This window comes from Lepus europaeus, chromosome 14 (genome assembly GCF_033115175.1).
Source record: "Lepus europaeus isolate LE1 chromosome 14, mLepTim1.pri, whole genome shotgun sequence".
Classification (NCBI taxonomy): Eukaryota; Metazoa; Chordata; class Mammalia; order Lagomorpha; family Leporidae; genus Lepus; species Lepus europaeus.
In genome coordinates, this window is record NC_084840.1 from 76,240,855 (window position 1) to 76,266,897 (window position 26,043).

At 43.5% G+C, this 26,043-nt stretch overlaps 1 protein-coding gene across 4 annotated transcripts in view; it reads left to right on the forward strand.

The window, feature by feature from the left end:
* The window catches only part of LOC133773575 (interleukin-15 receptor subunit alpha-like), a 41,516-nt gene extending 28,247 nt beyond the window's left edge, over positions 1–13,269 (forward strand). For all 4 annotated transcript variants that reach the window (XM_062210988.1, XM_062210989.1, XM_062210986.1 and 1 more), the window contains 2 exons: positions 9,930–10,005; positions 12,501–13,269. In XM_062210988.1, coding sequence (XP_062066972.1) covers positions 9,930–10,005; positions 12,501–12,612 — 188 coding nt within the window. In that variant the 3' untranslated portion in view covers positions 12,613–13,269. The remainder of the gene's footprint in view (positions 1–9,929; positions 10,006–12,500) is intronic.
* The last annotated feature ends 12,774 nt before the right edge of the window (positions 13,270–26,043 follow it).

Sequence of the window (26,043 nt, forward strand, 5' to 3'; positions counted from 1 at the left end):
AGGCCCAGACCCATCTATCTCTTCACATGGGGTACATTCTAAGGGAGGTGTGAACCTCCTAGGGGAAGGCACTGTGTTGATTCATTACTTTGCTGGCCTGGGAGGAGAGCTGGCCAGGTAAAGGCAGGGGGCATCTCTAACAAGAAATTTACAGTTCTGCCTTCAATGTTGCTGACCCTTCTTGGCCGTCCCCTCAGCTGCAGTGGTCACTTTGGAAGTTGGGCTGAGTGAAGGGCTTTTCAGCTTAGAGCCAGTAATATCTGTGGCTCTGACCTGGGCATCCTTCGACTCCAGGGCAGGTCCATTTCCAGTGATCCAACTCTTGGCAGAGCTGCCAGGGCTCTTCACAAGCTGACATCTGCTGAAGCCCAGGCTTACCACATTGAAAGCCACTGCAGTGGACTGGCTTGTTGTGTCTCCTTAAGGGCAGATCACTGTATAGATCAACCATTAATAGGCCTGCCACCCATTGCTTCTGATGCCTAGCTTTTTTTTCCTCCTGGTTTGTGTTAAAGCAGACCAGAGGATGCAAGTCAAGGGAGTGCCCAAGTCCCATCTCTAATCTTCAGTGGCCTGAACTACAAGTCTATAGTCACAAGCATGTTCTGTAGTAGTTTTTCTAAGGTAGACAATGCCCATGAGGAAAATTATATTCTCACTTTAAAACTTTCTTTCCCTTTGGTCTGAAAGGGAGGTTTTTTTTCTACTTACTGTTTACTTCGCTGATGGCGAAGTAAATCTAGCTATGAGATTATAATTTAAGCTCTTATTTTGGCTATGCTATTACAGAAAAATGTTAGCCATCTCTTTTATAAGGTCTAAAGATTAAATTGTGTGTGCTACAGATTCCTTCATAATAGAATTAGTTTCCTACCTTGAGGAGAATAGAGAAATGAAAGAACACGTTGGGCTTAGAATAGAGAAATGAGGGAGCAAGTCCTAGATCGCTTGCTGACAATAGCAATATCACATGAATACTTAGCAAACAGTTTCAACCATTAGATAACAACTTAAGAAAACATTTACCAGAAGGTCCAATGCCTTCTATAAATTTCAAGAATCATGTAAACACCTCTTAAATATCTAACATGGTGTAGTTTGTTTAACCAGTAAACTTAAGCACAACCATATAAAATGTTTTTAGTTTCTTTCTACCAACAAGTTTAAAACATATGATACAGAGATTCAGGTCACACGAATTAAAACGTATCTTTGATTAATTTTAGCAGCTTAAATTTATGGACAATTATCTATAAGCCAATTAAAATTCTTAATAGATTTTCCCATGTGGACATACAGTATGTGCACACATATAACATAACATAATAGACCAATATAGCAATTTTAATAATAGCTTTTAAAATCTTTAACTCTTTTTGTAGATTGCCAATTGATTTGAATTGCTTTTTGTTTTTAGTAACCTCAGTTAACCATAATTCCTCTCAGTTGGTACTGTTAATACATTATTGGCTTCATCTGTTTACAGAGCCATCCCAAAGTACTGAATACAATAGAAGTGGCTGGAAAAAGTCCATAGGAACCTATAGGAGGACAGCTAAACACAGAACCAACAACACTTTAGTTTTATGAGCAGGAAATCATATATAACTGTGGATGACAAAAGACTTTCAGTTGCCATGTTTAAAATTATAAACTCATCAACCAACAAGAGGCACTTGCTTACTTCACAGTATTTTTGAAAGCACCTGTAGGATTTTACAAGTATTTAACCCTTTAGGCCTCTGGGGCTTTCTCATTAAGATAACTATCATGTCTAGTAACACAAGATCATTAGACTTGTTAATTCTCAAACATTTGTATTAATAGCATTTTCCATTATAGAAACTTAAATTTTAGTACCATGTCACCTCTTGACAGTACTTGTAATATAATCCATATAGTCTGATTAGTTGGTTTCTCTATAAGATGAGAGACATAGGTCCTTTGATTTTTTCAGTTGGGCCCAAACTGGAAAAACCAAAGTCCAAGATTTACTGGAAATTTTAGAGTCCAGAATGTTTGAAACTTTGATTTTTTGCATGCCTGTCAAGAATGCCAAGAAGGCTCAAAATCCAAAATATCTGGTTGAAATAAGATTCCTTAAAATCATGACATAATATAGACTAAATTTGATCATTGTTACAAGGTGATTATTCAAATCTTTGAAAATAAGCACATATTTAAATAACCCATAGCTCTTAATAAAAATTCAGCTGTTTTTGAACAATTAGAATTTAACAAACATCAAGAGAACATAATAGATTACTTTAACACATTGCTTTAACAGAGAATCAGATTTTAATTCTATGTCAAAGAGAAATGAGCTTCCTGTGAGGTTTCCTTTCTTTACCTTCTTTCATATTGATGACCATATTTCTGTGTTTTTGTCAAAGCAGACCAGAGGATGCAAGTCAAGGGAGTACCCAAGTCCCATCTCTAATCTTTGGTGGCCTGAACTACAAATCTATAGTCACAGGCATGTTCTGTAGTAGTTTTTCTAAGGTAGACAATGCCCATGAGGAAAATTATATTCTCACTTTAAAACTTTCTTTCCCTTTGGTCTGAAAGGGAGGTTTTTTCTACTTACTGTTTACTTCGCTGATGGCGAAGTAAATATAGCTATGAGATTATAATTTAAGCTCTTATTTTGGCTATGCTATTACAGAAAAATGTTAGCCATCTCTTTTATAACGTCTGCTGTGAGTCTAATTGGAGATCCTTTGAGAGTAATCTGACGTTTCTCTCTTGCACATTTTAGAATCTTTTCTCTAATTCGAATTGCTTTGTTTTGTCATTGGCCCTGGAGCCCTGTAACTTTTATTCTCATTTAACAGGAACGAGGAAGAAGCACTATGAAAGCAGAACTACAGCTTACATCAACTTGCCTTTTCCAGTAAACACTCCTAGCAGTAAATGCATGCCACACCTGTTAGTGAACATGAAGACATAGCTTCCCATAGAGTTCTGAAAAAAAGTTCTGAAAAAATTCTTTTTTTTATTAAACTTTTATTTAATGAATATAAATTTCCAAAGTACAGCTTATGGGTTACAATGGCTTCCCCCTCCCAAAACTTCTCTCCCACCCACAACCCTCCCCTTTCCCGCTCCCCCTCCCCTTCCAATCACATCATGATTCATTTTCAATTCTCTTTATATACAAAAGATCAGTTTAGTATATATTAGGTAACGATTTCAACAGTTTGCCCCCATATAGCAACACAAAGTGAAAAAAAAATACTGTTGGTGTACTAGTTATAGCATTAAATAAGAGTGAACAGCACATTAAAGGCAGAGATCCTACATAATATTTTTTTAAAAATTAATTAATTTTCTATGCCATTTCCAATTTAACACCAGGTTTTTTTTTTCATTTCCAATTATCTTTATATACAGAAGATCGATTCAGTATATAATTAGTAAAGATTTCATCAGTTTTTACCCACGCAGAAACACAAAGTGTAAAAATACTGTTTCAGTACTAGTTATAGCATCACTGCACATTAGACAACACATTAAGGACAGATCCCACATGGGATGTAAGTACACAGTAACTCCTATTGCTGACTTAACAATTTGACACTCCTGTTCATGGCGTCAGTAATCTCCCTAGGCTCTAGTCATGAGTTGCCAGGGCTATGGAAGCCTTTAGGGTTCGCTGACTTTGATCTTATTCCGATAGGGTCACAGTCAAATGGAAGTTCTCTCCTCCCTTCAGAGAAAGGTACCTCCTTCTTTGATGGCTCCGTTCTTTCCACTGGGATCTCACTAACAGAGATCTTTCATTTAGGTCTTCTTCTTTTTTTCTTTTCCATGGTATCTTGGCTTTCCATGCCTACAATACTCTCATGGGCTCTTCAGCCAGATCCGAATGCCCTAAGGGATGATTCTGAGGCCAGAGTGTTGTTTAGGACATCTGCCATTCTATGAGTCTGCTGTGTATCCCACTTCCCATGCTGGATCCTTCTCTCCCTTTTTGATTCTATCAGTTAGTATTAGCAGACACTTGTCTTGTTTGTGTGATCCCTTTGTTTCTTAGACCTATCCCAGCCATCGAATGTGAACTGAAATTGATCACTTGGACTAGTGAGATGGCATTGGTACATGCCACCTTGATGGGATTGTATTGGAATACCCTGGCACATTTCTAACTCCATCATTTGGGGCAAGACTGATTGTGCATGTCCCAAATTCTGCATCTCCTCCCTCTCTTTTTCCACTCTGAAATTTAACAGGGATCACTTTTCAGTTAAAATTTAAACACCTAAGAATAATTGTGTGTTAATTACAGAGTTCAACCACTAGTACTAGAACAACAACAACAACAACAAATACTAAAAAGGATAAAGTATTACATTGTACACCTAGAGTCAGGACAAAAGCTGATCAGGTCATTGTTTCTTATAATGTCCATTTCACTTCAACAGGTTTCCCCTTTGGTGCTCAGTTGTCACCGATCAGGGAAAACAAATGATATTTGTCTCTTTGGGACTGGCTTAATTCACTCAGCATGATGTTTTCCAGATCCCTCCATCTTGTTGCAAATGACTGGGTTTCGTTGTTTCTTACTGCTGTATAGTATTCTATGGGGTACATGTCCCATAATTTCTTTATCCAGTCTACTGTTGATAGGCATTTGGGTTGATTCCAGGTCTTAGCTATTGTGAATTGAGCTGCAATAAACATTAATGTGCAGATGGCTTTTTTATTAGCCAAATTAATTTCCTTTGGGTAAATTCCAAGGAGTGGAGTGGCTGGGTTGTATGGTAGGGTTATGTTCAGGTTTCTGAGGAATCTCCACACTGACTTCCATAGTGGCTTAACCAGTTTGCATTCCCACCAACAGTGGGTTAGTGTCCCTTTTCCCCCACATCCTCTCCAGCATCTATTGTTGGTAGATTTCTGGATGTGAGCCATTCTCACCGGGGTGAGGTGAAACCTCATTGTGGTTTTGATTTGCATTTCTCTGATTGCTAGTGATCTTGAACATTTTTTCATGTGTCTGCTGGCCATTTGGATTTCCTCTTTCGAAAAATGTCTATTGAGGTCCTTGGCCCATCTCTTCAGTGGGTTGTTTGTTCTGTTGTTGTGGATTTTCTTGATTTCTTTGTAGATTCTGGTTATCAACCCTTTATCTGTTGCATAGTTTGCAAATATTTTTTCCCATTCTGTCGGTTGCCTCTTCACTTTCCTGACTGTTTCTTTTGAAGTACAGAAACTTCTCAATTAGATGCAATCCCAAATGTTAATTTTGGCTTTGACTGCCTGTGCTGTTGGAGTATTTTCCAGGAAGTCTTTGCCTGTGCCTATATCTTGCAGGGTTTCTCCAATGCTCTCTAATTATTTGATGGTTTCAGGTCGTAGATTTAAGTCTTTAATCCACGTTGAGTGAATTTTTGTGTAAGGTGAAAGGTAGGGATCTTGCTTCATGATTCTGCACATGGAAATCCAATTTTCCCAGCACCATTTATTGAATAGGCTGTCCTTATTCCAGGGATTAGTTTTGGATCTTTGATCAAATATAAGTTGGCTGTAGATGTTTGGATTGATTTCCGGTGTTTCTATTCTGTTCCATTGGTCTATCCATCTGTTTCTGTACCAGTACCATGCTGTTTTGATAACAACTGCCCTGTAGTATGCCCTGAAATCTGGTATTGTGATGCCTCCGGCTTTGTTTGTGTCGTACAAGATTGCTTTGGCTATTCGAGGTCTTCTGTGTCTCCACATGAATTTCAGCATTATTTTTTCCAGATCTGAGAAGAATGTCTTCGGTATCTTGATTGGTATTGCGTTGAATGTATAAATTGCTTTTGGGAGAATAGACATTTTGATGATATTGATTCTTCCAGTCCATGAGCATGGAAGATTTCTCCATTTTTTGGTATCCTCTTCTATTCCTTTCTTTAAGGTTTTGTAGTTTTCATCGTAGAGATCTTTAACATCCTTGGTTAAGTTTATTCCAAGGTATTTGATTGTTTTTGTAGCTATTGAGAATGGGATTGATCTTAGAAGTTCTTCCTCAGCCGTGGCATTGCCTGTGTATACAAAGGCTGTTGATTTTTGTGGATTGATTTTATATCCTGCTACTTTGCCAAACTCTTCGATGAGTTCCAGTAGTCTCTTAGTAGAGTTCTTTGGGTCCCCTAAATAAAGAATCATATCATCTGCAAAGAGGGATAGTTTGAGTTCTTCCTTCCCGATTTGTATCCCTTTAATTTCTTTTTCTTGCCTAATAGCTCTGGCCAAAACTTCCAGAACTATATTGAATAGCAGTGGTGAGAGTGGGCATCCCTGTCTGGTACCAGATCTCAGCGGAAATGCTTTCAACTTTTCCCCATTCAATAGGATGTTGGCCGTGGTTTTTCATATATTGCTTTGATTGTATTGAGGAATGTTCCTTCCATACCCAGTTTGCTTAGAGTTTTCATCATGAAAGGGTGTTGTATTTTATCAAATGCTTTCTCTGCGTCTATTGAGAGAATCATATGGTTTTTCTTCTGCAGTCTGTTAATGTAGTGTATTACGTTGATTGTTTTGCGGACGTTGAACCATCCTTGCATACCAGGGATAAATCCCACTTGGTCTGGGTGGATGATCTTTCTGATGTGTTGTTGGATTCTATCGGCCAGAATTTTATTGAGGATTTTTGCATTTATGTTCATCAGGGATATTAGTCTGTAATTCTCTTTCAATGCTGCATCTTTTTCCGGCTTAGGAATTAAGGTGATGATGGCTTCATAGAAAGAATTTGGGAGGATTCCCTCTTTTTCGATTGTTCTGAATAGTTTGAGAAGAATTGGAGTTAGTTCTTCTCTAAATGTCTGGTAGAACTCAGCAGGGAATCCATCTGGTCCTGGGCTTTTCTTTGTTGGGAGGGCCTTTATTACTGTTTCAATTTCTGTGTCAGTTATGGGTCTGTTTAGGTTTTCTATGTCTTCCTGGCTCAATTTAGGCAGGTTGTATGTGTCCAAGAATCTGTCCATTTCTGATAGATTTCCCTGTTTGCTGGCATACAAGTCCTTGTAGTAACTTCTGATGATTCTTTTTATTTCTGTGGTGTCTGTTGTTACATTTCCTTTTTCATCTCTGATCCTATTGATTTGGGTCTTTTCTCTTCTTTTTTTAGTTAGTTGGGCCAATAGGGTGTCAATTTTGTTTATTTTTTCAAAAAACCAGCTCCTTGTTTGGCTGATTTTTTGTAATGTTTTTTTGGATTCAATCCTGTTGATTTCTTCTTTGATTTTAATTATTTCTCTTCTCCTACTGGGTTTGGGTTTGGTTTGCTGCAGATTTTCTAGATCCTTGAGATGACTTGAAAGCTCATCTATTTGGTGCCTCTCCAATTTCTTGATGTAGGCACCTATTGATATAAATTTTCCTCTTAACACTGCTTTTGTTGTATCCCATAGGTTTTGGTATGTTGTGCTGTTATCCTCATTTACTCCAGAAAATTTTTGATTTCTATTTTAATTTCTTCTATGACCCATTGTTCATTCAGGAGCATGTTGTTCAATCTCCATGTGTTTGCACGTGCTCTGGGGATTCCCGAGTTGCTAATTTCCAATTTCATTCCTTTGTGGTCTGAGAAGCTGCATGGTATGATTCTAATTCTCTTGAATTTGCTAAGACTTGCTTTATGGCCTAGTATGTGGTCAATCCTAGAGAAGGTTCCATGTACTGCTGAGAAGAATGTAAAGTCCTTAGATGTAGGATGAAATGTTCTGTAGATATCTGTTAGATCCATTTGGGCTATAGTGTCATTTAAATCTGCTGTCTCCTTGTTGATCTTCTGTCCTGTTGATCTGTCTATCTCTGAGAGTGGAGTATTGAAGTCCCCCAGTACTATTGTATTGGGGTCTAAGTCTCCCTTTAAGTCCCTTAACAAGTCTTTTAAATAAGCTGGTGCCCTGTGATTAGGTGCATATACATTGATAATCGTTATATCTTCCTGTTGAATGGATCCCTTAATCATTAAATAGTGCCCCTCTTTGTCTCTCCTGACAGTTTTTGTGGTAAAGTTTATGTTGTCCGATATTAAGATGGCTACGCCCGCTCTTTTTTCATTTCTGTTGGCATGGTATATCTTTTTCCAGCCTTTCACTTTCAGTCTGTATGGATCATTGTTGGAAAGATGAGTTTCTTGTAAGCAGCAAAAAGATGGGTTTTGTTCCTTAACCCAATCAGCCAATCGGTGTCTTTTAACTGGACAGTTCAAGCCATTAACATTCAATGTGACTATTGAGAAGGAGTAACTTTGCCCTGCCATTTGCCAAAGATATTTTCTAATATCTGGTTTGAGATTCCTGTGATCTTTTGCTGTGAGGTTTCCTTCCTTTACCTTCTTTCATATTGGTGACCGTGTTTCTGTGTTTCTGTATGTAACACATCTTTAAGCATCTTTTGCAGGGCTGGACAAGTGGCGACAAATTCTTTCAATGTCTGTTTGCTGTGAAAGGTCTTTATTTCACCTTCATTCACAAATGAGAGCTTTGCAGGATATAATATTCTGGGCTGGCAGTTTTTCTCTTAGTACCTGGGCTATATCTCGCCATTCTCTCCTGGCTTGTAGGGTTTCTGATGAGAAGTCAGCTGTAAGTCTAATTGGAGATCCTCTGAGAGTAATCTGGCGTTTCTCTCTTGCACATTTTAGGATCTTTTCTTTGTGTTTCACTGTGGTGAGTTTGATTACAACGTGTCGTGGTGAGGATCTCTTTGAAAAAATTCTTTTTTTAAAGTCATAATGACGATTAATGTTAAGTCTGAGCGCTCAAAACATCTTTACTTACTTTTGCATGTTTTCTGTTACAGTAGCAACTTTTCTATGCTGATTTTAGTTACTTAAATGTTGCTTTGTTTATATAGTTTTGCTCTTCTGATTAGTCATTAAAAATATGAGAAGTTTAAAAATAAAGATGATATGTAGTACTCTGGTGTACTATGTATTTCTCTAACCCGTTCTGTGCATATTGATATTCACAAGGCTTGTTGGAGATTGGGGTTCATTTCTATCTCAACTGGATTTTTTAAAGTTTTATTTACCCACTAGTGAGAAAGAGAAAGAGATCCAGTCCATCCACTGGCCAAGTCCCCAGATGCTTGCTATTGCAGGTGGAGGGAACCAGGAACTGAATCCAGGTCTCCCAAATGGGTGGTAGGAGCCCAATCATTTTTTAAAGATGTATTTTACCTATTGAAATACTGGGGGGGGGGGGAGAGAGAGAGGTGTCTTCCATCCACTGGTTCACTTCCCAAATGGCCATAACAGCTGGTGCTGAGCGGTTATGAAGCCAGGAGCCAGGAGCTTCTTCCAGGTGTCCTGCATGGGTGCATTTGGGGAGTGAACTAGTGGAGGAGAGATCTTTCTGTCTCTGTCTCTCTGCCTTTCAAATTAGGTTTAAAAATTTTTTTAAAAATCTAAAAAGATGATGGAATTGGAAGGAAAGTGGCACTGCATGCAGTTCTTAAATCTGTGAAGTTGAAGAACAGAGACATCTTTTTTTCACTTTGGATTTAGTGGCAGGAAGGAACTCTTCCTCTTCTGGAAGGGCTAGCCACCATCTCCTCCTTCTCCTCCTCCTCTCTACCTCCTATCACCCAGCTTTGGCTTGGAGGCGCCTCCTTTTCCTCCTTTCCATCCTTGATCACAGTCACTTTACTTAGCAAGCACAAGCATCAGAGCAGGGGTGTGGGGTAACACGGCTGGGGATGGGTTGGATTGGCAGTGTCGACAGGGAAGAGGGCATATTTTTGCCCAGAAATAGAGTAGAGCAAGTTATGTGGCCCTCAAGAAATGTTAATAATGGTGAGCCGATTGGGAAAGCATTTGGATTTCTCTGCAAGAATGTAGGACATACAGGATTTTCCAGTTCGTAGCAATGAATGAGTTCTTAGGATTCTCAGCATGGCTCCAGCTTTGTTCTGTTCTTTTACAGTGGCCATCTCCACGTCTGTCTCGCTGCTGGGTGTAGTGTGTGTGGGGTTCCTCCTGGTGTGTTGCCTCAGACCAAGGTGAGTAGCACAGCAGAAACCACAGGACTAAATCTCTCCTTCCCAAGAGAAAACAGCCGTATCATCATGATTCTGGGATGATTTCTCAAAGGAAGAATCCCTTTGTGACTACAGATTCTCACACTCATCCACCTCTGTTTTAGCCAAAGAGAGTATTAGAGCTGAGCACTGAGCCAGCCCTAGAGGGCCCTTAATCTGCCACACAGTTCTCAGGCCACTGGCTGGAACTGGGCGGGGTTGGGGTGGGGGCGGCAGATAATGCTGCAGGAGGCCAATCTACCAATAGGCAATTTAGAAAGAGTGCCCCTAGTGGCCAGTCTGATGAACATGCACTGTGTGCCAATTCTTCAGGTGATATATTCATGAATATAGTATACTCTCCTTGAATGCACTCTTAATTTTGTGTATATTTTCTTACCCTCATCATGTTAACCTTAATTTTGTATTTCAAATAACTGAAATTCTGCATTTCAACATTTATGACAATTTTCTGCCACTTGGTGGTATGTATAAGGATCATTTTTAATGATGAATACATTAGATTGTTAAAAAGTGTACAAATTGGTTGTATGCTGCCAATAAATATGCTTGCAAGAGAATAATATCAATTTACTGACTATATAAATAATAAATAATTTTTCAATGATTTTTTTCCTTGATTTTTCCAATCTTTAGGCATTTTGATCCTTTGTTCACTAAAGACAAGCAGCAGTGCTAGCCTTATTGTGTACTTCTTTCAGGTGGTGACCAGGATCTCACCTTTCCAGATCGATGTGGTTGCTCTGGGTCTGTTGAAACTAAAATTTTACTGACTAGTTATAAAATATTAAATATGATGTCACTATAAAATTATAGGACCCTTTGAGCCTAATTTTTACAAAATGAACATTCCATGAAGTTCTATCATAAAGCCAAAAATGAAAACCAGTCTTTAAAAGTTCCCATAAATCTTCAAAAACTGTTAATACCAGATCAACCAATAAAAAATGCCATCAAGGCTGGCGCCGTGGCTTAACAGGCTAATCCTCCGCCTTGCGGTGTTGGCACACGGGTTCTAGTCCCGTTTGGGGCGCCGGATTCTATCCCAGTTGCCCCTCTTCCAGGCCAGCTCTCTGCTATGGCCCAGGAAGGCAGTGGAGGATGGCCCAAGTTCTTGGGCCCTGCACCCGCATGGGAGACCAGGAGAAGCACCTGGCTCCTGGCTTTGGATCAGCATGATGCGCTGGCCGCAGCGGCCATTGGAGGGTGAACCAACGGCAAAAAGGAAGACATTTCTCTCTCTCTCTCTCTCTCTCTCTCACTATCTACTCTGCCTGTCAAAAAAAAAATGCCATCAATATCTTATGTAGTAGCTCAGAAGTTAATGAACTAAGGTTAATAAATTACTCAAAAATTTATCTAAAAGTCCTCTCAAATGCCAAATGTTGACAATACAGATGAAATTACTTTCAAAAGGATTTTCAAAATATCATTGCTGAATAATTTCCATATAAAAAGCTGAATGTAGAGTTATATTCTTAGATTATAGCTAGCTATATTAAAAAGGAATCTATATGTCATCTTTGTAATAAATACATTAAAATATATTCTTAAAAAGAATTTGTAAGTTTGGTATAAACAGCTAATAATATGCTCACAAGAGGAAATACCAGTATTTACTGACTATATTAAATGATTTTGTAAATGTATTTTTAAAAGGTTTGGTAAATCTGGTAAATATGATTATTTGGTCATTTGGTCAATTAAATCTTCCCATAAACTGCATTTTGCAAATTGGTTATCAGATATCCTAGTCAACAAACTGGCTTTTAGCAAATTGGCCTAAGATTCTGATTTATAGCCTAGCTTTCACTCGAAGGGGCTCAAATCACTTCCCTTAAAATGGCCTAAGAAGTTGCTTCTCTGTAGAAGACAGACTCCATAAGCCAGGGAAGAAGGTGCTGCTGACCCAGCTACTCAGAGAGGCAGCTCCATGACAGGCACGCAAATGCGTAATCACAATATTGTGCCTTCCTCACTCTCATTATTCAAGAGATGATTAGTCTGTTTCTCTCTAACACTTACTAAGCACCAAGAACCGTTTTAAAACCTTCATGAACTTGGATGATGTAGATGACCAAGTGTGGTGTGAGCAGCCTCCTGGCTACACTTCCCTTTTCCTGTCCCTGCCATTTGAAGTGCTTTTCAACAAGGGGTGGGGATGAGGAGCTTGTGGGAGGGATGTGAGCTGCCCTGATAGCACTGGTAAATCTGGTGGATGGGGAGGATGAAAATATGGTATTTAAATCCCATCTGGAAGTTGAAGCCTTTTAGGTTTTCTAGATCTTTGAGCAACACAACCATCAAAGACCGAGTATTTTGTGATTCTTGCAGGCAGGGCATGTGTTTGCTAATGCATTCCACACTGTGCTGGACATCCATGTTCAACAGGAAGTTATCTGCTGATTTGAGGGCAACCCTCTCCTCTTTTCAAAATGTGTGAATCTGCTTTGTAGGCAAACTTCCCAGCCACCTGGTGTTGAAATGGAAACCACAGAAGCAATGCCAATGACTGGGCGCACCGGTAGCCGAGAGGAAGACACAGAAAACTACCCACCTGACCTCTGAAACTCGTGGTGGGGTGTTCCAGCCCAACTAAATCTGGAGCAAAGGAACCACCTCTGTTTACCTAAGGAGGAAGAGACTCAAGGAGTTGGGTGCCCAGAAAAAGCTGACCAGGATAACCACACGTCCTGATGTGATCTAGCTGTGCCTGGCCTGGGCACACCCTCGTAGGAGCCAGGAGATCACTGAGCATTCAGGTGGATGCCATCCAGCCAGCCACCTGCTGCAACTCAGGTACAGGGGCCAGCTTCCCAAAGCCCAAGCAGGTAAAGCTCTCTCAGGAAAGGCTGATGGCTTCAGGCCAGCGTTTGTATTTCATTATGACATTTATTCAGGCTACTTTATTGGCCTGTTTAGTCCATGCGTCATCCTGACTTGTAGTTTAGAGAGGACAGGAATACAACCAAGGCTGTCCATTCCACAATGCTCCTTCTGACTTGAGAGATGTCCACAGGGAAGGCATCTGCATTTGAGCTCCAGGAAATTCTGACAAGGTGCTCTGCATGATTGGAAGCAGGCCAAGCAAGGCAGAAGACATATTGAGCCCACTGAATCCTCTTGATTTAAGGATTCAGAAAGAAGAAAACTGAACTCAGTGACATTTTACATACACAGGCATTTATATTTATTCTTCTATTATATCTGCATATTATATGATTTGTATTTTGAAATTATGTCTATGTAAGCAAAATAAAAGTATATTTTCAAAACAAAAAAGAATCCATGAGAAATGTTCCACAAAGAAAACAGCAAGGATGCAGAATCTGCAATGATTGTAGCACAGATTTTCTTTCTAAAAAGATTAAAAAAAAAAAAAAGCTTGCCCAAAGTTGGATCACATCACAGTTTCGGGAATTTCTAACAAAATTTCCCTGTGAGAAGTAACTTGATGTAATCTGGATGATGGTAAGTTTTGGCTCAGCTATGTGTGGGATGTACATTTCAATTTCCTTCTTGTGTTCTTCTTTGCTGTGGACGCCTTTTATTTCTGAAATCCTAGGCCTGACCTCACTCTCCCACCCATTTTGTAGATATGAAAATTGAGCCCAGAGAAAGTGGCACCACCATAAACATCCGTGAGGTAGGGCATGCACGCAGCACGAAGATGTAACTATAAGGAGAATACCACTAAGTACTGTAGACTCAAAATGGAAAAAACTTCCAAATGTTTTGTTCACATTAGCTCTAAAAAAAGGTAGAAAGAAAACAAACTGCCTCTGTAGCTCTTTCCCTGGGTATTCACTGCTGACTCCACCACTTGCCAGCCACCGTATCCTGTTTATCTCTAAACCCGAAATGTCCAAGTCAACAGGCTCCACGTTCTGCAGATCATTTCACACCCTGAAAGCACTCATTCATTATAGTGAGCAAGGGTTTCACACACTATGTTTCTTGTAGGATAGGAAGAAGTAGCAAAAACGAAATTACTATTTACTGTCCAGGACATATTTTTATATACTTAAAGGCTTTCTCTATTGACAATTGATTCCATAACCACTTTTCAGTGTCTACTTTGTCCCAGATTAATTATAAACTCCATGATGGCTTTCTCTTGGCAGTATCCTTGGTGTTAAAAATCATTTTAGACACTGAGGACACACAAATGAATAAGTCTGAACACAAGGTGGCTATCAAAACAAACACAAATTATGAAACATAGGCACTGTAAATATTAGACAAATGCATCCATGAAGTGGCATGGTAAGAAACCAAAGCAGATAAATAAATAGCAAATAAGAGTTAAAGAACTTGAACAGTACATTGAGTTGAAGAACTTGCAAAAGGCTTTATAAAAAGCTAAGCCTTGAAAAATGAATGGGATTCAGTTAGGCAGAAAAACCAATATGTGCAAAAATATGGAGAAATAACAAAGCTTTGGTGTGGCCAAAAAGGTGGGTTTTGTCAGAACACGAGGTTCCAAGATGAAGAATGATGGGAGACACATTTGGAAGAAGAATCTGGAGCTACCACTACACAGGTCCTTAACCATACTGCTAAAGAGACTGGACTTTATCATGTAGGCCATTCAAGGTTTCACCCAGTTTTCAACAAGAGTCCTTACCTAGTCAAATTCACAGAGGACGAACAGACATGCAAGTTGTCAGGAAGACAAGTCATAAATCACTGTACCAACCTAGGCAAGAGTCGGTAAAGGCCAGAGAGCAACAGAAATTGGGCAGAGTCTCAAGAAGCCTTTCTGACAAGACTGTTAGGAGAAAAAGAAAGAGCAGAAGAGATACCATATTTCTATTATAACATAAGAATAAAAGAGAAATGGTGTTGTTTTAATTGCTCTTTTCTGGAGTGAGGGGGATGCTAACTTGTAATTTCACAACCAGAACAGTAAAACTGAATCCAGGTTCAGCTTCCAAATACAAATCAGCCTATAAGGGATACAGAAATGTAGAAAGCAGAGCAAATATGTTGGCAACGAATCTGAAATTAGAATTCTAAGTCTCATGAGAGCGTTTGGTGTCTATGCACACTCACAAATCACAAAGCATGTCCACCAGTCAGTATTCCAGTGGCCACAGCTGAACGCTCAGGAAATGCAACATGAAAAAAAGGAAAGACATCCAGGTAACAAATCACAACACCAACGACAACGCCATGTGAAATGGACAATAAGGTCAAACCACAAAGTCCCAAAGAAAAGGGTAGTCCAACCGGGAAAAGCTCCACCTGTCTCTTCGCTTACTGTGCAGATCCTCTCCCTAGACCAAGCTTGTGCTCCAGGAAAACCACAGGGACTGTGTGAAGTCACATATGGAATCTTCCTGTTATCCAAAGAGGGGACACAGGCCAAAAGAAGTTTATAAAGAACACGGGAGGAGTTGAATTGGATCTGGGACACCAATTAAGTAGCCAACTGTCCTACATTTTCAATATTCCATCTGACTGTCAGCCCATGTATCTCAATTTTGCTTAAAAATCAAAGGAAATGGCCGGCGCTGCGGCTCACTAGGCTAATCCCCCGCCTTACGGCGCTGGCACACCGGGTTCTAGTCCTGGTCGGGGCACCAATCCTGTCCCGGTTGCCCCTCTTCCAGGCCAGCTGTCTGCTGTGGCCCGGGAGTGCAGTGGAGGATGGCACAAGTGCTTGGGCCCTGCACCCCATGGGAGACCAGGAGAAGCACCTGGTTCCTGCCATCGGATCAGCACGGTGCGCCTTCGGCAGCGCACCTACCGCGGTGGCCATTGGAGGGTGAACCAACGGCTGGAGCCAGAAGAATGGAGGAAGTGACCTGAGAAGCCCACCTGTCACAAGATAATAGAAGAGCACTTAACACTGTGCCCTACAAGCACTGCCATGTGGAAGCTTTCCTCGTACAAAATGGGAAAATACTTGATTGTCTGCAAACTTAAAAAATGTTCTTCACTGATTCAAGAAACATTTTTTTCAGGTACCTCCTGTGTGTTATGTTCCAGTGATAAAACACAGTTTTTTCTTTTTCTTTTTTTTTTTTTTAAGAGCCTATGGGCTTGCATTGGGAGACAAGCATAAACAAATAATTCCACAAATAAATGTCATGTAATTCATCAGGTGTGAAAGGAAAAGTACAGAATACTGTGAGAGAGCAAAGATCCTTGTGTAGATTGAGGAAGGCGAGAGGACAGATAAGGCAAGGCCCTTGTTGAGGTCACACTGACTTTGAAACTCCTGAAGGATAAATTGGAATCATCCCAGAGAAGAGTGGAGCAGTGGAGGGCCCAGCAGTGGGACGACCAGGAAGTAGGGAGGAGCATGGTGGGCCTGGGGTGAGGGAACCTGGAGAGGTGGATAGGTACCATAGAAGTCATGTTGAAATTAGAGATTTTGTTCTTTATGCAGTGGAGAACATTTAAAGGTTTTACGCAGGAATGACCTTACCCAAGTTTACTGTAGAGAAAAAACCATGGTTGCTATGGAGCATGGTGTGGTGATGATAAGACCACTAGACCGCTATGACCAACAGACTTGGTCTTAGGGGTGAAAGCAGAGATGGATGGATGGATATGGATGTTTTAAATATTTTGGTTGTAGAGCTGAGAGATTTGAGTAATAGATTGGTTATAAAGAATAAGGAAAGGCAATGGCAAGGATGACTTTTCTGGCATGAGAAGCTAGAGAGACAAAGATGCCATCAGCTGGCATGGAGGAGTTTAGAGGAAGAGAGGATTTTCTAGGGGTGGTGATGTACATGCACCTGAAGATCAAAAGCTCAGAGACTGAGATGGGGGAGAAGAGGGCGAGAGGGCTCCAAACCATCACAGATCATTTGTAAGGCACACAGACTACTTGCAGTGATCGAGTGTCAGCTGTCGATTGGGTTTGAAGTGTTGTTACACAAGTGGCATCACTTTATAATGATTCATCAAGTAAGAATTTCTGTACTTTTCTCTATGCATGTCATATTTCAATTAAGTTGTGTGTGTATACGTGTGAGTGTGTGTGTGTATTGTAACAAAAAATTACTTATAAAATCCCAAACAATTTGTATTGGTTGGAATGGCTTTTGTAAGGTTAATTTGCTATTTGAAAAATTTACAAAGGAATCCTGAAAATGCTAAAATGTTGGCAAAACAGAAAATGACAAGCATTCAAAGGAAATCGGTATAAATGGGAAAACTTCCATATGTAATCCTGACATTTTAGACCTATTCACAGGGATAATATAATCATGAATATATTCATATGAATATTACATTTGCAGCCGTAGTCTTTTTGACTATATTCAGTGTATGCATAATAAGAATTGGTCAATTTGGTGTATTCAGCAATGAACATATATATACATCTATATGTATTTTCAAGAAGAATATGCTCATGAATATATTCATAGAAGAATTGGTTAAATCTGTCAAATTTGGTGAACTGACTTTGGTGACTTGACCCAGAGCCCCTGCTTGCTGGGGGAAGGGAGGGTAGGTGTCAGTGGCTCACCTGCCAGCTGGGATAAGCTACACCTTAGGTCTTTCAGGATCACTTACCGGGAGGACTGGAAGAAGTAACATGAATTCCAGCTCCTGCACAATCTTCTTGTCTCCGCCCCAGATAAGCGCACTGATCTGATTCTATAATACACAACCTCAGGTGCCTCTTCCCTACCTAGTTCCTGAAATGAACAGCACCATTCAATGACCATTCAATGACAGCAGGGCAGTTGTCACGGACCAGGGCTATAGGGGGCAGCCATCCCCAGCAGGTTTGCTGCTCCCCACACGTGTTGCTGTCTTAGCTTGGTATTAAAGGGAGACTTGTTCCTGAGTGTGCACTGACTCTTAGGGCAAGCTTAGCAGTGAGCTGCATGCAGGAAGCGGTCCAGGATGAGACCTCCCCAGCAACTAAGCTACTGTGGCTCTGTAGCTGCAAACGGCAGTTGCCCACAGTGGTTCCACTGACTCAAGACACACACACACACAGTTGAGCGCATGGCTTATCTGTGCCTCAGGCCAGCAAGAGGCAGCAAGATGCAAGAAAGTCATGATGAAGATAAGGATTTACTCAGCACCAGGGCAAGGAGACAGGGCCAGACCTTACAGATGGTGACTCCCTGCCGTCTCCTTCCTTCTCCCTCACAACGGCTATCTTCGATCCAGCTGCAGGTTCCTCACTGTAGGGTGTGCTTGTGCATGCACATACATGTGGTGTGAGGCAAGGGAGAGAGTCTGCATTACAAGAAATGCCTGCCCTGAGCTCTGCAAACTCCAGGCTGCACAGAGAATGGAGGACGGGCTCTGCATGGGACTGGGTGGCTCGGGGGATGCAGGCTGGTCCTGCAGTGGGGAGCTGTGCTCAGCTAGGCACCTTTAGTCACCAGTCTCTCCTACCACTCTCTCTTTCAAATACATAAATAAAGCCTTAAAAAAAGTTATAATGCCCTGCAGCTATAGCTCCTAAATCCTGGGACAAAGAGAGCATGGGTTAACAATGACCACCCCCAGAGCGCCAAGAAGAGAGAGATGCACAAAATTGGAGTTCCTCATTTGCTGCATAAATACAAACTGTGATGTGGTGGGAAATAGGTGTGGCTGCACCTACATCCTCAGCAGGAACATGGGAACCTGTACAGAACACACCATTGTGTCTATGTGTGAGGGAGGAGGAGAAGGGAAGGACGGAGGGAGAGAACCCGACAGGGGCAAGGCATGTGGTGTGTGAACTCAGACTGGACACCAAGACACAAGAGGCCAGAGGGGCCAGAGGTCTTACCTGGTGCCTCCAAGAAGCTGAATACATTTTATCAAAATCCTCCAGATCCAGGATCCGAAAAAGCTCATGTTGTCGATGTCATTCCACATGGTGCCGGGGACTCGCTCCTAAGATGCCTGGTGAGATTCAGGCTCAGTTGAGCCAGTTCCTTCACTATTGGGGTGCCCAGGGCCTCCTGAGCCCACCTGTCCCCTACAGCAGCCCTGCAGTGGAGCCAGGTCCGAATCCATGCCTCGCTCATCCTGGAGACAATCTGCTGCAGGATGCGGTCCAGGAGCTGCCGCTGCTGGAAGTAGCCACTGTTCTACGTGTCTGCGGGAGGACAGGCATTACACCTGGGCTCAGGCTGGTGATGCGTGCCCTTCCCCATCCATGGTAAGCTTCTAGTCTGGCGGGAGAGGGATTGTCGTTGCTGATGATGGAGACTCACAAACCCAGCCTTATGATGACCTACAACTGACTATGAACGTGTCAGCTCTCCCAACAGATTCCACTACACCCTGAAATGCTCCCTGGCTTTCCTTGCTTCCCTGTTTAGACCCTGGGAAAGCAAATTGCTTTTTATACTATCTATAAGAAGCATCTATTCTAAAATATTACATGCTAAATAATGAAGTCTCCAGGGAATTTTTTTACAGAAGATTTTAGGATTATCTATGCTGTTACTCTACAGAGGATGATTGGAAAGTGATTACAGGTGAGCTGGAGAGAGGGTAAGGAGTTACAGAAGCAGCTAGTGGAATTCAGGAATACTTCTTGTTAGAGGTGACCTTGACAAAGCGATCATGTGCTCTGCCTTTTTTTCCAGGGTCTGACTTCAGTCCAGTCTAATTTGTCTGGATGTTCCTGGACTTTCTTTCACATAATGGCCATATGTTCTCCTTCCTCAGTTCTTTTATTTATTTATTTATTTTTTAACTTTTATTTAATGAATATAAATTTCCAAAGTACAGCTTATAGGTTACAATGGCTCCCCCCCCCATAACTTCCCTCCCACCTGCAACCCTCCCCTTTCCCACTCCCTCTGCCCTTCCATTCACATCAAGATTCATTTTCAATTCTCTTTATATACAGAAGATCAGTTTAGTATATATTAAGTAAAGATTTCAACAGTTTGCCCCCACATAGCAACACAAAGTGAAAAAATACTGTTGGAGTACTAGTTATAGCATTAAATAACAGTGTACAGCACATTAAAGACAGAGATCCTACATGATATTTTTAAAAAATTAATTAATTTTCTATGCAGTTTCCAATTTAACACAGGTTTTAAATATTTATTTGAAAGAGTTAGAGACTGAGAGAGGGCAAGAAGGAGAGAGGGAGAGGGAAAGGGAGAGGGAGAACCCTCTACCTGCTGGTTCATTCCTCAGATGACTGTAATGGCTGAAACCAGGACCTAGGAGTTGCTTGCAGGTCTCAGCATGGGTTGCAGGGGCCCAAGCACCTGGGCCATCTTCCACTGCTTTTCCCAAGCCATTAACAGGGAAATGGATTGAAAGCGGAGCAGCCGGGGCTTGAGTCAGCTCTCACATTGGATGCTGGCATTGCAGGTGGCTGCTTTACTTGCCACACCATGACGTCAGGCCCCTCCTTCCTAGGTTCTTGACCCCAAGCATTTTGTCTCCAGTGACTATGAAAGGAAACCAACCAGCACAATCCTGCCATCAAAGTCACACCATAATGCTGGCAAGGCAGACAACCCAGTCTACAGAGAACCATCGGGGAGAAAAATAGGATTTGTTGACAACATAGAACACTGAACATAGGGACCCTAGAAGCAAAGAATCAGGTATCCCTCACCTTCCATGTGGAACTTCTGGGCGGGGCTTTGGAGAACTAATGGCTTCCTAGTGCGGGTCAGCGAGTCTGTCTTCCTTTCCACCACTCCACAAGCAAGTGCACTGCAAAGTAGTCTAGGTTTCCATCCACCTTTCAAAACAGATCGCCAGCTCAGAGAGGCAGAACATGTTTGATCTGGAGTTGGGACCCAAGAAATGACAATTCTTTCCATACAGAAAGAACGTACTCAGGGCCCAGAGCTGAGGCACAGGAGGTTAAGACAACACCTACAATGCTGGCATTCCACAGGAGCACCAGTTCAAGACCTGGCTCCTCCACTGCCAATCCAACTCCCTGCTCATGGCCTGGGAAAAGCAGCAAAAGGTGGCCCAAGTGTTTGACCCACATGGCAGACCTGGAATAAGCTCCTGGCTTAAGCCCTGTCTGGTGCTGGCCACTGCGGTCATCAGGGGAGTGAATCAACAGTTGGAAGATTCTGTCTCTCCATCTCTGTCTGTAACTCTGACTTTCAAATAAGTAAATAAATCTTTCAGATACATACATACGTAAAATAACACGCTCAGCCCAGGTCTGGGCCCTACCAAATGGAGATCACAGCGCACATCCCGAGGTAGAGAAGCCCTGTGCGAAAGCACCTGACTCTATGCCTGGCTCAGCTTTGCTGCACGACACGTTGTAGCGGCCACTGTGGGATCACCAGTGCTATCATCAGCTCCACAATGGAAAATCTGGCTAGCTTAATGTTCTGATAGGCCATGCTAGTTTTCTGTGTGAAGAGTTTAAATACCAAATGGTATAGTTAAAGCTTATTTCAAATTGCATTCTGGGGTGGCTACTAGTAATTATAAATAATTCAATAACTGTGCACACCTGAATCTTAAAAACTTGGAGATGCCAGCCTTAGGCATTTGCAGAGAGAGGCAGAGGCAAAGATGCTAGGGAGGTGCTGAAAACACCTTTTTAAAAGGTACAAGCTCCTTCCACATTTACGCAGCTGCTTTCCCAGGCACAGAAACTTCTTTTTGGAACCCCTCAAGAGTGGAACCTCCTCAAGAGGATTGGCCCCTCCCTGTCATGAGCTGCTGGCCAGAGAGGTTTTGATTTCGCAATGAGAGATCTACTGCTTGTTGGACTAGGATGTTGCAGGTTCTCAGGGCCATGCTCCCTAGCTACTCTGTCGGGTGACAGTGGACATCCTGACCTGAGGCGAGGAGGGATGATCAGAGCCTGGGGCCTTGGGGTGCTAAGGGAGACAGGGTCAGACCCACAAGCAAGGGAGGCCCTGGAGCCCTGTTTCAATTGGCCTGTCCCTGGGCCCAGGCCCAGGTGAGGGGCAGCGAGTGCAGGGTACTCACAGGGCATCTAAAGGCAGTGGTGCAGGACAGGGAGCAGGCAGGGGTAGGCCTCCGTGTGCTTCAGCTTCTTGTGGATCAGTTCGAATATCTGCGAGGTGCTCTTAGTGACTATGTGGACCTGGAGAGGGGGTGGAGGGCACTGTGAATGGGGACAGGGAGCAGTGGAGGAAAAGGACACGGGGGAGAGAAGGCCCTGAATCGATTCACACTGTCCCCAAGTCACCCCTCACAGCCAGACTCTCCTTCATTTCCTATTCTTCTTCCACACACCAACCCCACTCTACCTCAAAAGAATCCATCCTTTCTTCCTTAAAACCCAGCTGAAGGAACAGAACAAGAGAGGGCTCGCAGGAATTTAGCCATGCCCTCAATCAGCGAGGGGCTGATGGCATGCACTCTGAGTGGGGCGTTTCTTGGTTGGGCAGGACGTTTGGCATTTCTGGCCCCAACAACCAACACCAGCCATGTCCTCTACTAAACTCTGTGAAAACCAGAGAATGCCCCCCATGTTCCCAAATTTCCCCCAGGGGGCAGCATTGCCATGGCTGAGGACGACTGGGTTCAACTCTGTAACCACAGAGGTAAGATGGATAGGTCAGCAAGAGACAAAGAAGGGCACAGCTGCTCCACGCAGAACTGACCCTGAGCTAAGCTGGCATGGCAGGTCATTTCTGGGAACAAGCGCAGACTTCCCCAAGGTCCTGAGTAGCCTCATTAGGTTTGCAGCAGGATTGGGTGGCCGGGGCCTTAGTTGTCCAGGATGGCGTTCTCGTGTTATCAGAAGTTATCGATCACAGGCTGCATCCCCAGCATCAGGAGCTCATACCGTAGATGTAGGAGGAACTGGTTATCCTGGAGGGGAGGAGGAGGCACACAAGGGAGAAGCAGCTTTGGTCTCAACACCCACAACAGTCCCTGGTGGACTCATCTCCACGGCCTCCGCTACAGTTATGTCGAATCTCCTGCAGCAAACGCACCTGTAACTGCACCGAGTGCCAGAAGCCCAGGGAAGCACAGGAAGAGGCGTCCTCCGACCTTGCCCTTTCTCTAACACAGGCCATGGCTCAGTGCCATTTAGGTCTCCTGCCTCACTGCCCCCAAGCCCCTGACCAGTTCTCTCTTTGCCTCTGGCACCGAAGAGCAGTGGTGTAGGGGACCCAGAACTCAAGCTTTGGGGTTAGACAGGTCTTAGCTCAATCCCTGCTCTGCTACTTACTACTTAATTAAAAAAAAAACCGTTTTTATCTATTTATCTACAAGTCAGATCTACAGTGGGGGGGGAGATAAAGATCTTCCATCCACTGGTTCACTCCTCAGGTGGCTGCAATGGGCAGCACGGGGCCAGGCTGAAGCCAGGAGCCGGGAGCTTCATCCTGGTCTCCCATGTAGATGGCAGGGGCCCAAGTGCTTAGGTCATCTGCCACTGCTTTTCCCAGGCCTCTAGGAGGGAGTTGGATTAGACTTTGAGTAGCCAGGACACAAACCAATGCTCATATGGAATGCCAGCATCGCAAGAGGCGACTCTACTTGCTACGTAATGACACCAGCCCCACTTACTAGTTCTATAGTCTTGGAAGGGGCTGGCACTGTGGCGTAGCCGGTAAGGCCTCCCCCTGAAGTGCCAGCATCCCATATGGGCACCAGTTCGAGACCCATGTGTCTATGGTCTGGGAAAGCAGAAGATGGCTCAAGCCCTTGGGCCTCTGCACCTGCGTGGGAGACCCAGAAGAAGCTCCTGGCTCCTGGCTACGGATCATCACAGCTCTGGTCATTGCAGCCAACTGCGGAGTGAACCAGTAGATGGAAGATTCCTCTGTCTTTGCCTCTCCTTCTCTGTGTAACTCTGATTTTCAAATAAATAAATAAATTTTTTAGAAAAGTTAAAAAAATATAGCCTTGGGAAAGCATTGGCTTCTCCATTTTTAAAATGAGTGTATCACTACTTACCTACAGGGGGTGAGATCGATAAAACTTACCAGATGAGATATGGTTACCAATTAATCAGAACACAAACCAGGCCCAGGTAGTGGGTACTGATCAGGTGGCATCCCAGGCCCAGGCAGTGAGTACTGATCAGGTGGCATCATGCGAGGGGTAGATGGCTCCCTCCTTCTCTCCCCCGCAACTCAGGTCAGTAGGACTGCATGTGTAAAGGTATGCCAGCACGAAGGAGGGGGAGGCAGGGGTCATTTAATTGCATCCTTTTTCCCTTCTGCCCTTCAAGTTGACCTTGACAGGGGCATCTGATTGTCTTAGAGTTTAGGACGGTCATCTCTTCTGCTCTTTAACAGTTTCTTCTAATGTTGCTATTTTTGTGGTCTGAGAATCCCATGCTGGCCCCAAAGGGAAGGCAAACAGAAGCCATGGCTCCAATAGAAGATGCCAGAAAAGCATCACCAGTCATCCCAGAAACCACTCCAGAAGCAGGTCCCTAGAAAGGCCTAGAGAGAAAGCCCAAAATGTGCCTCCTTCCATGATGAAGCCCCCACCAATCTGAGCCAGCATCAGCCAGGCAGGTTTGGGGCTTGTCCACAACACACCTAAGGCAGGATGCTACCTAGGCAGGGGCCTTCCAGGTTTACATGGAATCAGAAGAATTTTGTGAGGACGGAGCGTCAGCATTAGTCCTCACAACTACTTTGGAGAGCCACCAGCAAGCCCTGCTGTGGGTCACATGCAGTGCAGGGCTGGCCCTGGTGCCAGCAGGGTTCATGACATGCAGCCACAAGTGATCACCTGAAGATGATGGTGGTGGTGATAGCCATGCCAACCAGAAGCCTGAACCCCTCCCCTGGGAAGCACTTGAACACACATGCTCTCCCCTGCACTGGGAGCAGGTGCTCAGGTGCCTCACCTCTCCAGCTCCAGCGTTGAGGACAGCGTTGATGAAAGACATGATGGCTGTTTTCAGATTCACTTCATCCCAGCACCACCCCAAGCTGCGGTCCAGCTCGTTCAGCATGGTTGGGTGGAAAGGCACGCCTGGGTAAGAGGGTTCTACAGGGGCAGCCTCAGGGCTCGGTCCTGGCTGGCTGGATGCTAACCTTGCATCCCTTTGGCATCATCTGCAAGGCACCAGGGGCCACTTTCTGCAAGTAGTAGGGCTCCAAACTGCTTGATGACAGCCATGCTGGTGGATCAACCACAGAGCTCCTAACTGGTTCACATTCACTGACACTCACTCTGTGCCAGTCATGTGGTAGGACAGGTCACACTGTCCTTTCTAGGCAGGCCAACCCGCACAGAGGAGAACAGCTTGGCCTGAGCTCCCAGCACTGGCTCCAGCATCCCTACATGAGGCACAGGTGCAGGCATGGGGCCTGACATCTTGTTTCCAGCAACTGCACTCAAGTCAGCAATTCTTGACTGAGTCTCCATTGTGAGTCAGGCACTGGGCTCAGAGAGGCAGGGTCCCCAGAACGAAGCAAACGGATATTCCAGTTTCAAGGGACCCACAGTCTGGTGAGCAGGTCCAGTCCATTTTCCCAGCCAAACACCCAACTCAGTCTCTCGTGTCATTTTGTCAGCCCCCTGGGTCCCTGCTCTCTCTGTAGGCTGCATTCTATGCCTTCCACAGCGAGCTTTTGCTTACAGAGAATTCTGGGTCCCCTGTGCAGGATGTCTCTGCACCACCCTGAGCCCCCTCACCTGGAAGCGTGGTCGCTCTGCGGCATATACTTGGTAATGCAGTATGGCCTGGAGTGTCTTCTTGTGGCCGCCAGGCACGAGGCACAGGGCGCCCAGGATCTCCAGCACGGCCACCTTGGTCTTGCTGTTCTTTGTACGCATGCTCTATGCGATGATGCTGATGGCCTCTCGCTGGGCCAGCACATGCGTCTTCCCCTGGGAGTTGTTCAACAGTGCCTTGATGGGGGAGGTGTGGATGCAGCTCTCACAGGTGGCATGGTCCATGCTCCAGAGGAGATTCAGTAGACAGGTCAAGCCCTCCAGCTCGATTAAGCAGGTCACAACCTACTGGCCAGAGATGGCAGAACCAAAGGCCCCTTGTGTCTGCATTTCACTCTGTATGCATTTTGCAAATAGCTTACTACTTGTGGGGTGCATTTCACCTAGGGCCGACTG